The sequence below is a fragment of the Choristoneura fumiferana genome, chromosome 9 (genome assembly GCF_025370935.1).
Source record: "Choristoneura fumiferana chromosome 9, NRCan_CFum_1, whole genome shotgun sequence".
Lineage (NCBI taxonomy): Eukaryota > Metazoa > Arthropoda > Insecta > Lepidoptera > Tortricidae > Choristoneura > Choristoneura fumiferana.
The window spans coordinates 2,389,979-2,401,864 of record NC_133480.1 but is presented as its reverse complement, the minus strand read 5'-3'; the positions used below and the strand labels follow the sequence as shown (position 1 = coordinate 2,401,864).

The 11,886-nt window shown below is 45.3% G+C and overlaps 1 protein-coding gene across 1 annotated transcript in view; it reads right to left on the bottom strand.

Moving 5' to 3' along the window:
• Positions 1–421: 421 nt before the first annotated feature.
• Positions 422–11,886, bottom strand: part of LOC141430973 (protein strawberry notch-like) — a 45,926-nt gene continuing 34,461 nt past the window's right edge. The window contains 14 exon segments of the mRNA XM_074091883.1: positions 422–1,943; positions 2,793–2,940; positions 4,290–4,355; positions 4,473–4,549; positions 4,552–4,580; positions 5,370–5,551; positions 6,162–6,304; positions 6,563–6,674; positions 6,804–6,881; positions 7,032–7,126; positions 8,766–8,954; positions 9,408–9,484; positions 10,347–10,537; positions 11,288–11,448. Coding sequence (XP_073947984.1) covers positions 1,837–1,943; positions 2,793–2,940; positions 4,290–4,355; positions 4,473–4,549; positions 4,552–4,580; positions 5,370–5,551; positions 6,162–6,304; positions 6,563–6,674; positions 6,804–6,881; positions 7,032–7,126; positions 8,766–8,954; positions 9,408–9,484; positions 10,347–10,537; positions 11,288–11,448 — 1,655 coding nt within the window. The 3' untranslated portion in view covers positions 422–1,836.

Here is an 11,886-nt window from a genome sequence, read left to right as displayed (position 1 = left end):
AGTGCAAACTTGATTCTTGCTATCTTCAAGGTTTTTAACGAGACCCAACCACGACCCAACATCAGAAACTATTATCAACCCGTATATTTTACGACACGTAATCGCATCATGTCTCTGTTTTTCCATTCTAACTTAAACAGTAATAACAATAAAATCATGTCAAATATGCAAAACGAAACGCTACTTATTTGAGATCTGACGCTAACATATCTGAAGCCGACTGTATCAATTCATTATTGACTTAAAAATACCTCTTAAGAATAGAAACCGGTCAAAAAAGCAAGTTATAATTTGGCTTCGCTTACTTAGATACTTGAACGCTCAAATTATATGTTCACTGTTTGTCATATAACTGATGACACCCTAATATCAACTTTGCGAGGGATGGAGTATAAAGCCTAGTTGACTGAGTGAGGAAAGAAATCGTTCAAGCAACATTACGACTGAGACCTTAGCTATCCATTTGTCGCAACGATATTCAAATTATATAATATCCATTTCCTTTTTTTTTCAAATTCAATTAAACTCACAGCGAAATTAGATGTCAATAAATTAAATAAATATTACGTCCAATAAACAAGGCCTGTGTAAACTAAAGGTCACAGCTCATTACAGTCACCCGGCACCCGACGAGCACCGCCTCACCTCGAGCGGTTAGTATTCATCATAATATGGATTTGTATTGGGCTTACTACATCAACTCCGTAGCGTCACCGGATCGCCTCACTCGCGAGGTAGCCACGAGCGGACGGCGATGAACCACTCGGTGACAGCCCGCTGCTCGCCGCCATAGTGACTACTAGGAAATTCGACAACGAGTGGCGCCGAAATATCGAGGCGGTGATGGTCTGGTGCCGGCTGGCTCTAATGAGCTGTGACCTTAATGCCCATCGTTATTTACCTTTTCACGGGTATTGGACGATACATGGAGCGAAGGGTAATGAACTATATTCGTGGTTAACTTTGAAATCGTGTTTGAAAACACCGACTGACAGCCATTTTGTTTGCCTATAGGGATATAATGACAGGGTTAACGGTGTCATGACTCTAATGCATTGGCATTATTGTTTGGAAGCGAACTGACTTTTGCTATTAAAACTGACCAGCGATTGACCTCTATCTCACCTGATGGTAAGTGTAGATGAGATCGAAGATGCCGCTCACTGGTTGAGTAACTGACTATTCCCTCTTTACGTAGGTATTGAATAATCTTAGACAAGTATTAGGGATTGTTAAACAATACAAAGTTCTAGGAAACGGACCATCCATCCTAAACCTTTCTTTTATTGTCGTTAATGTTCTGCGACATATGTTGCTCGAACGATTTTGAGCCAACTAGGTGTAAGCAGCGCAACTCGTCGCCTGGCGTTGAACACAATAAGACTGTACAGTGAAATGAATCAGTCGAAGCATCCCTTTAATTGACTACACCCAGCCGCGGCCGGGTCTTATCACAACGGACCACACCCGTCTCGCGACGAGCTCAGCATGGTCCCGAACCGAACGCCTGGGAACTCAGTCCAATTACTTTACATAAAAATATGATTAGTTCGACAAGTCATCAGCGAGTATTGACTAGGCCACGCCAACTTAGTTCGAATTGTTAAAAGCTTCGATCTAAGCAAGGGTCTAAAGGAAAATTGACACTTATTTGCAGTAAAGTTTTACATCTCTTAAAGCTGCAGTAGGCCACTTGTCATTGGTTGCCTGTGGCAGCTCTTAGGTACCAGTGGTAATCACTAGTGGCCTAGTGGGTGTCTGTAAGGGTTTCGTATTGAACTTCTCGGTCATTGCTTGTAATTGGACAGGTCCCGGCGGCAGAGGAACTGTCGGCGCTCACTTGAGCGTGTCGGTGGTGTCGAACACCTGTTCGGTGACGTTCACGGCGTCAGAAGCCAGCGTCTCCTTGAGGGGCTCCACGCAGTTCTTTGGGATCATCGTACCTGGGAAATGAAAGGTATATTCTTAATTACTATTTTTTTTCTTCAAAATTATAGTGAACGCACTGATAACCAGAAAAGTACAACTGGGACTGGGAATCGACAGTTTCGTATCAATATTCTGTCCTTCTTAATGTAAATTAATTGGAGCGCCTATGGACTGAACGACAAGAGAACGTGCGCGTCTGAGTTTTTTGAAATTTATGAGTGAAATAGATGAACTCTTTTGTGGAACAAATTGGTGCAGAAATCCGCACGGACCCATAAAACATTTTAACAGTGGAGTTGTTCATTTTTCAGTAAACTGTCAACAGTAGTAACTATCGTTATTTTGGCCGGTAATCACTGACTGAAGAGTAGCTATGGCTACTCTGTTTGGCGATCTTTGGCGTCAGAGGTAGCTATGCTTGCGTCGCCGGCGATGCCAGCACGGCATCCTGGTGATGCAGTGCTCTTAGCCCGACAGTATATACTATAGAACACAATGTAAAGGCTGACCAGGATTATAAAAAACCTCGCCATATTGCGGAAAGCCAATAGAACGAATTTCTTGCACTGGTAACAATAAATTCAAATGTCATCTGTCTATTGCTGTCAAAGTTTAACGTTGATTGCGCGTCGTATTTTTTATGCGCCTGGAGCCTTGAAGGAAAATAATTCACAATGTGTCAATATGACTGATAGGTATCGTATAGTAAGCGTAAAGAATGTTGCTATATAAAACGCAGAAGTGCTGCCCTCGCGTCAGGTTTTTTATATTCCTGGTCAGCCTTTATATTGTTCTTGAATAAATAAATGTGTGGTGTGGTGTGTTGTGTGTTGTGTTGTGTGGTGTGTTGCGTGGTGACTGACCGACGATCTTGAGTCCCTCGTCGGTCTTGATGCGCACGACCTGCATCTTGTTGAGCTGCGAGCGCTGCGCCAGCACGCCCTCGACGCGCGCCCACACCGCCAGCACCGAGCCCGACAGCACGTGGTACGTGCGCAGCCGCAGGCCCACCTGACACCATACACACACACATAATACATACAACATATTACATGATCCGCGATGGCTAACTGATTCAAACTCAAACCCCGGCCCCCGGCCCGCACCGAACGAGTTAATCGAAATTCATGTGCGATATTACATTTCAAATTTACCACGAGCTTTACGGTCAAGGAAAATATCGTGAGGAAACGTGCACACACCTGTGAAGTAATTCAATGGTATGTGTGAAGTTCCCAATCCGTACTGAGCCCGCGTGGGAACTACGGCCCAAGCCCTCTCATTCTGGGAGGATGCCAGTGCCCAGCAGCGGGACGTAAATAGGCTGGGATGATGATGACGATCAAGAAGGCATATAAGTTCGTATCGTATCGTCCCTCTCTTTCTCTTATTAAATATTAGCGTCAGCGGAACGGCAAGATACGAAATTCCCATTTTGCACTTCAAAGTATATGGCGATCGGGTTGTTCCGGTGTATCTTTGTAATGAAAATGAATGCTAATTTTCAAGCAGTACTTTTTTGTAATATCGAAAATACAAACTGAGACACGGATGCACAGAAAAACCAGAAAAAGAGATCAGCGCTGAGAATAGAACCCAGGTCCTCAGCATTCCGTGCTGTGTGCTATAACCCCTACACCATCGCTGGACAGGAGTCTAGACTTGGAACCATAATCGTTTTTACATCTTCTTTCTGTCACACGGTGTAAGACGAGGGTCGAAAGAGTTGGTGAATGCGATCGCGAACGCCAGCGCGTTCGACATTGGGCAGTACTGACCTCGCAGTTGGCGGCGTTCCGGCAGCTGGCGCGCCAGTAGGCGTGGCTGCAGACGCGGCGCGAGGCCTCGTGCTGCGCGCGCCACGTCTGGGCCTCATCATTGGGCAGTACTGACCTCGCAGTTGGCGGCGTTCCGGCAGCTGGCGCGCCAGTAGGCGTGGCTGCAGACGCGGCGCGAGGCCTCGTGCTGCGCGCGCCACGTCTGGGCCTCATCATTGGGCAGTACTGACCTCGCAGTTGGCGGCGTTCCGGCAGCTGGCGCGCCAGTAGGCGTGGCTGCAGACGCGGCGCGAGGCCTCGTGCTGCGCACGCCACGACGTCTGGGCCTCATCATTGGGCAGTACTGACCTCGCAGTTGGCGGCGTTCCGGCAGCTGGCGCGCCAGTAGGCGTGGCTGCAGACGCGGCGCGAGGCCTCGTGCTGCGCACGCCACGCCTCGGCCTCATCATTGGGCAGTACTGACCTCGCAGTTGGCGGCGTTCCGGCAGCTGGCGCGCCAGTAGGCGTGGCTGCAGACGCGGCGCGAGGCCTCGTGCTGCGCACGCCACGACGTGTCGGCCCTCATCATTGGGCAGTACTGACCTCGCAGTTGGCGGCGTTCCGGCAGCTGGCGCGCCAGTAGGCGTGGCTGCAGACGCGGCGCGAGGCCTCGTGCTGCGCACGCCACGACGTCTGGGCCTCATCATTGGGCAGTACTGACCTCGCAGTTGGCGGCGTTCCGGCAGCTGGCGCGCCAGTAGGCGTGGCTGCAGACGCGGCGCGAGCCTCGTGCTGCGCACGCCACGACGTCTCGGCCTCCTCGGCCGTCACGCGCTTGTATTTCTTCTCGATCTCAGCCAAGACTCCAGCCGGAGTTGAGAACCCGTGTTAGGTCTAGAAGACAAGGCTCGATATAGTGACAGTGGTGCTTGCATGATGTGACCAAGCAAAATGACAGCAGTCCTCGACGATTTCACTGAACTATTCAGAAAACTTGCAAGGTAATTTATAGAGCGCTGTTTTACGTCCTTGCCTGTCGTCAAGTACTTTGTGAACAAAAGACTTCAGAAAACTGTTTGTTACATTTGCATTCATAGTCAACCTCTAAACGGCGACCTTACATTTTGAAACCACTGTGAACCTACAATCACAGTGGGATGTAAAAGAATTAGAAGGCATAGAGGGCAATGTTCTGACGATCTCCAAAAACCAGAAGACACCAATACCGCGATCCACTGGGTTATTCCCACCAGTTAACCACCAATTTGTTACTAGTGGTAACAGCTGGATTTTTTTCCCCATTTGTTACCACTAAGTACTCGATGGTACCAACTAACTGGGAACATTTTTCCCATGTGTTAAAAAAATCCTACCTGTACCATGGTAACAAATTGGTGTAACAGGTGGGAATAACCCGATCCACCGCGTAAGCCAAAAAAGAGGAAAAGGGAAATTGGTTGGGTGGGAAATATAAAATAACAAAAAACCTAAGTTCCCCAGTGCGTAAGCTCGTTTTCTTTTCTTTTACCCGATCATTTCCTTAGTCATACTAAGCAAAGATATGAAACGGAAAACAAGATTTTAGCCAGATTAGCGGAGAAAGACTGCTGATGGCGTTTGTCGGGTTCACCGACCTTATATAAAGATAGGATGGCAAGCTTAGAATGCAATGGTCTCCTTCACCTGTATATCTGATACATCTGCTCTTTCTTGGTAAGCTTGGCCCTCGCGTGGGGCTGCGCGGTGGCACAGCACAGCACGGCCGTGTATTTGTTGTTGCGTGCCGTCAGCGACAAGTAGAAGCCTTCCTTGGGGCCTGTGAGGAGAGAGTGCTTCTCTAGCGCGTCTGTCCACTCCATGCCCCGCTGCGAGAAAGAAAAATGCCGAGTTTAGTAAAGTTATATTAAGTTAAGTTAAGTGCACTAATCAGTTTCAGAAAGTTTTTTAACAAATCCTTTTTTAAGAAATCGCTTTAGTTACCTCAGAGTGCACGGTGTGCAGCTGCACGGGCGCGGTGCCGGTGGCGTGTCGCCGCAGGTAGCGCACGCAGCGCACGCGCCGCACGCACTGCCCAGCTGCAGGAGGGGGGGGGGCCTTTAGTTACCTCAGAGTGCACGGTGTGCAGCTGCACGGGCGCGTGCCGGTGGCGTGTCGCCGCAGGTAGCGCACGCAGCGCACGCGCCGCACGCACTGCCCAGCTGCAGGAGGGGGGGGGCCTTTAGTTACCTCAGAGTGCACGGTGTGCAGCTGCACGGGCGCGGTGCCGGTGGCGTGTCGCCGCAGGTAGCGCACGCAGCGCACGCGCCGCACGCACTGCCCAGCTGCAGGAGGGGGGGGGGCCTTTAGTTACCTCAGAGTGCACGGTGTGCAGCTGCACGGGCGCGGTGCCGGTGGCGTGTCGCCGCAGGTAGCGCACGCAGCGCACGCGCCGCACGCACTGCCCAGCTGCAGGAGGGGGGGGGGGCCTTTAGTTACCTCAGAGTGCACGGTGTGCAGCTGCACGGGCGCGGTGCCGGTGGCGTGTCGCCGCAGGTAGCGCACGCAGCGCACGCGCCGCACGCACTCTCCCGCGCTGCCCAGGTCCAGAATGCCCAGGTCGAAGCGACCGCTGCGCTTCGCTGCAACAACACAATACAACTTCATCCTAACACCAATACAGAGTAAACACCGGAAAATATTACTTCGATATTACACTAACCCTCTGTTTCACCATCCATCGATTAAATTTATTTGATGGATAAATGTGATGCCGTCTCTGTTTGTTTTGTTCTAATTTTCATTGATTTCAAGCGTGTTAAGACAATAAATGCTCTGAATTCGAATCAGACAAACAAAACTGATTTGCAAGCTGCAAGTTTGTTAAGGTGAGCCCTTACCTTGCTCCATGACGGCGGTGAGCGTGTCGGTGAAGTATTTGAAGAGCCTGTTCTGCAGGTCTACCGGCATGCCCAGTATCCTGTTCAGGAACTTGGACATATTGTTGTAATCCTGTACAACGAGATTTTATTTTTAAACTCGCACAAGAGCAACATGGATTAATTGAAGAAGCTGAAGAAGACGTGAAAAAAAAAATAGAATAATAACTATCAAAATTGTAGCGTCAAAGTGTGTACTCACCTTGTCTAGAGAGAGCACGCCCGGCGCAGATTCGCTGTTTATTATGAGCCCTACACCAACCAGAGCACTGGCGATATCCTGCAACAAACATAACACTCAAATAACCAATCACCAACTTGCGTAAACGTCACAGGCTTCGTTCGAAATTCTCACTCTCCAGGGTGGAGTTCCACTCGCGTCATTCAGTTTACAGATCTTACTTGTTTTATAAGCAATGTGATAATATACCTGGAAGAAATCGCCGTTGTAGTCCCGAGGCGGCGGCACGAGTGGCGTCTCGTATTTCATTATCGCTTTCATCACCGCCTCCAGCGCCGTTCGACCTGGACACGATTTGATTGTATTAAATAAATAAATAAATAATAAATATCACGGACAATTCGCACCAATTGATCTAGTCCCAAAGTAAGCTTAGAAAAGCTTGTGTTATGGGTACTATGTAACGGATAAATATAATTATATAGATAGATACATACATATTAAACACCCAAGACCCGAGAACAAACATGCGTATTTTTCATACAAATATCTGCCCCAACACGGAAATCGAGCCCGGGACCTCAAGCTTCGTAGTCAGGTTCTCTGACCACTAGGCCATCTGTTGTGTATCGCCGATATTATACGTTATGCCTATCCAATTTATTAAAAGTGTACACAAACCGATTTCATCAAAATTATTGTAAAAGAACTCACTGGGTCGAATCAATAACTCATTTATCTATAATTCGTGTCTTTTAACTAGATGTCTAATCACTTTTTCACCAAAATTCACTTGATTTCAATATTAATTTTTCATTTGAAAAATCTTCGTCCAAATCTAACGTTATTTCTTGATTGATACATGTGTATAATCTGTAGGAGCATAGACTAACGTAGAGATGGTGGAAAATTTGACATTTTAAAAACTTTTAAAAATCGATTAATGCGCGGATGAATAGCGAGTTTTATTTACTTTCCTTAATATTAAAAAACATATACTGCTTTTACTGTTTAAATAAACAGTCTTCGGAATGAAATCAAGTAATGTAAATAATAAAATAGACAAAAATACTTTGATCTATTCAATTAATTAATAAATTAATCGATTTACTGAACAGATTAATTATTTTGCAATAGGTTCTAGGTTTTCACATCATTTAATGTCTGTGGTCGGATAAATGGCGTCTTTGCTTACACTTTTCATAAATTGGATCGAAATAAAATATAGTGATGTGCAAACAGCGATATAAGTTAAATTATACAGATTTTATAATAGTGACGACAGTGATCACGGGGCCGAACAATAATCCTGCTCAAGATTTTATGCGTGCAAACGTACTTAAATTGGTTTCGTGCCTTTAAAAAATTGTTCATTGTGCAGATAATAGTAGATTATTGTCGTGGCCTGGAAGTAGGCAATTGCTGGCTGAGTATGAGTATTAAACGGACGAGCTTGCGAGTCCGTTTAACTAATACGAAGCCAGCAATTGCTATTCCAGCCAAGACTAATATAAAGCTTTTCTCAAAAATGGTGAATAATTCTGAAATAGAATAAACATTTCTGAAAATATATTGTTAATTTTAATGTTATTCCAATATTTTTCTTATGCTTTCCCGCCTTTTTTCATTAAAAATAAACTGCAGGTGTATTTTTCCACCGAAAACACCACAAGCTATTTCAGACCCAATAGAAAAAGTCCGGAGTTCCAACAAAATATCTGATACCGGCCATTAGACTTGCTGTATGCGACTTGTGCCAACATTACCATGTCTTTTAACTTAAAAAAAAAAAAAAATGACTGATTGCAGGCGCGCTAATTCATTATTCTCGAGCTAGCGCGCCTGCAATCTTTTTAACTTTTTAATTTTTAGCTGACCATAAACTATGCACTTCACCTTCTGATATGTAAAGAATAATGTCAACTTTTACGGACATTTTTAAGAAAATTGGTTTAATTTATATTTATTGTGGGGTTGTTTTACCGTATTTGTTATCGATGTTGAACTGGCTGAGATCCCTAGTTTCGGTGGCGCGGCGGTCGCCGTGCGTGAGCGCACCGAGCGACTCGAGCCGCTTGGCCACGGTGGACGCGAACCGGCGCTCGCCCGCCAGGTCAGAGATCAGGAAGATATATTCCGGCGCGTTCACTTGATTCGACCGGTGGGTGCGACCTGGTCGAATAGAAAATTAAAGTTTTAAAAATCAATAAACGCGACCGCTGAAAACAAGTCTACTGGTGTTGAATCAGTGATACTTAAAGTCCAACAGTCAGCTCCCATTCAAAATCGTAGTCAGCTCTAAAATTCTCGGTAATGGGTCCCGACTGTTGAACTCTAAGTTAGGTACATATTTAACAAATTCTAGTTTTTTCAAGCAGTTGGGTTTTTATTTTTTTTATTTCATACTTTTTGCTATTTATGAAACTCGTAAACAACCATAATCACAGCTAGTCAAACATATACCACTTAGGGCCGCTTGCAAGGGCCAAGACAAGAGTAATAAAAAAAACGTTGGTTCGTTGTGGTTGGCAGTTCCATACGTTTCGACACCACTTAATTCAAAGATAGCAATTTTAAGTTGTTCTTTTACCTCGTAACTCCAGAATAAACCAACAATTTACTTACCGAACTGCTGTATGGCTCTGTCGGCGGACCACGGCAGCTCCAGCGTGATGTGAACACGCCGCCGCTGGTTCCGCGCCCTGAACATAATTATATTCATATACAAACTATAGAAAAAACATCGTCGCCTATTTTGAGGCATAAGAACTCAATTTCTATTCATCTAAGAAGCAATTGTCCCCTATTTCAAATAACTATTTATTACAGATTCTCTCCGGCACCCTGGTGTCACATAAGGCTTCGCAAATTTGTATCACTGTGACATACAGATTCCACCGCGTACAGTTTGAAATGTTTATTTTATTTTATTTTATTTTATTCGGAAAACCAACAGCTTAAATTAACTAATACAGGTGGAATAGAGAACATGTGGCAATAGAGCCAATTAAAGGTTTCCACAGATAATACGATGTGAACACATTAGAAATGGAAACAAATTAAACACAAAAATAAACTAAATGGAAAACAAAAAGAAACATTTTGAACAAAAACAGAAAATCAAAGAGGCGACTGAGCCCCGGGATGAGGAGCAAAGAAATTTGAAGCTGGTTTCTTACTGCAGCAGGTTTAATCGGTACAGATCTAGATCCTCATAACGCTGTCACAGTTCGTTCATCGACCTCGCAGCTCGATAAAAGTATGAATTTTACGATAATTGTTTTGTCATGTGGTAACGCCAAAGGTCGATAGTTATTTCTAATTGATGCTGACGATGTTGACGCACTTTTTCAGATGTTGCATTTGACTCGATTTGATAGTGCCCAATATTTTATTTCTCCATTCTGCGGGTCGACTCAATTGTCTAGGATAAAAATATACTTCTGTATTAGTCGTGATTATAAACCATGAATGACTGACGAATTTCCGCATGAGTTAAAAACTCCAGTCACAAAAATCCACACAAATTTTAGCGCTTATAGATATTTTAAAATTGTAATTGACCTTCTATCGCTCTGTAGAGAGATACCGCTGGAGGCGGCTTCTGATATAATGGCAACGTCCTTCTCCCCGTCCATGAAGCGCTGTTTCTCGGTGAGGTTGAGGGTCTCCAGCGGCACGTCGGCCTCCGACCGGCTCTCGTACAGGATCTGCCCGTCCTCTGTCTGCACCACGCGCCCCTTGCGCCCTGTCATCTGGGGGGAAAGCGGGGGGGATGAGGCGATAGTTTCCTAACTAGAGTCCGAAGTTGGACACACATTTAGGAAAACGGGCTGCATTCGGAAAATAGATGTAGTGAATGTTTATTTATCCTGTTCTCTCAACTAACTTGCTGTAACTTACTGAAGCTAACTGAGAATGCAAGATAAATGCGAACTTATCCGACAAAATACGATGGGAAAACATTATTCATTAGATCTGAGGGCCTACTCCGAATTCAGAAAATCGAAGTTCGTATTATTGTCCCTTTCACTCTTGTATGAAATAGTATAAGTGTCAGAGGGACGGAACGACACGAAATTCAATTTTCGGGAAGGTCCAAGTATTACGTAACGCCGTTTGTGGGGAAGGGGGGTCTTGTAAAACGTTACGATGCGTTACAGGGGCGGGAGGGGTTTTCAAACAACGCGTTACGTCACAGTTTTTTTGTAACAAGTACGTACTATAGTGTCCTCAAAAGTGGGAAATTCGAATCATTAGTTGTTCTTGGCATATAATGCTCTCTCATGCTGAGTTGCCAGTGTGACAGTGCCAATTACTGGCAACTTAATTTGGAAAACGGCAAATGAAATGGTCATTTTGGTGTAACGTAGCATTTAGGAGGGGGGAGGGAGGGTACTTTGATTCATACCTTTATTCAGACGATTGACCTCACCCCAAAGAAAAACATACATTCCAATTCTGTAACATGATAGTGTCGTGGAGCGGGCAGTGCGGGCAGTTACCTCAGCCACGTTCTCGGTGCCGCCGAGCTCGTCCACCAGCTGGTCGAGCGTGTTGGGCGGCAGCCGCTTGGCGAGGCGCTCGATGGCGGCCAACAGCTCCTCCTTCATGCTGCAGGCGCGCTCTATCGCCGACCGCGGCGGCGGCTGGTTGCGCGCCGGACCTGTCACACAACACTCACTATTGAAATACCTATATTGCGCACTTGAAAGAGTTTCGTGTTCAACCAGGCTTCATATTACTGTAGGGACAAAGGATGGCTTAGCTTGCGATATGACTAACACGCGCTAGCTCAGTAGTCTCTCGCTCGCCACCGGAAACTAACATGTAACCTGCTAGTAATAAAAGGAGTCAAGTACATAACATATACTTGTCAGATAATAATAAATAGAGTCAAATTGCAAGCCTATTTCTCATTTGGAATAACTCTATACCACCTACAGATCAACCCTAAAGTATTATCACATTTAAACTGAATTTTCAGTCACCTTTATGATTTCAAAGTTATACGAAATTTCAAAATCTAGTAGTAAAATCACTACTTCATTTCACAACGATAAGTATTTATTTTTTCATCAAATATCAACGTTATGGCCTCGCT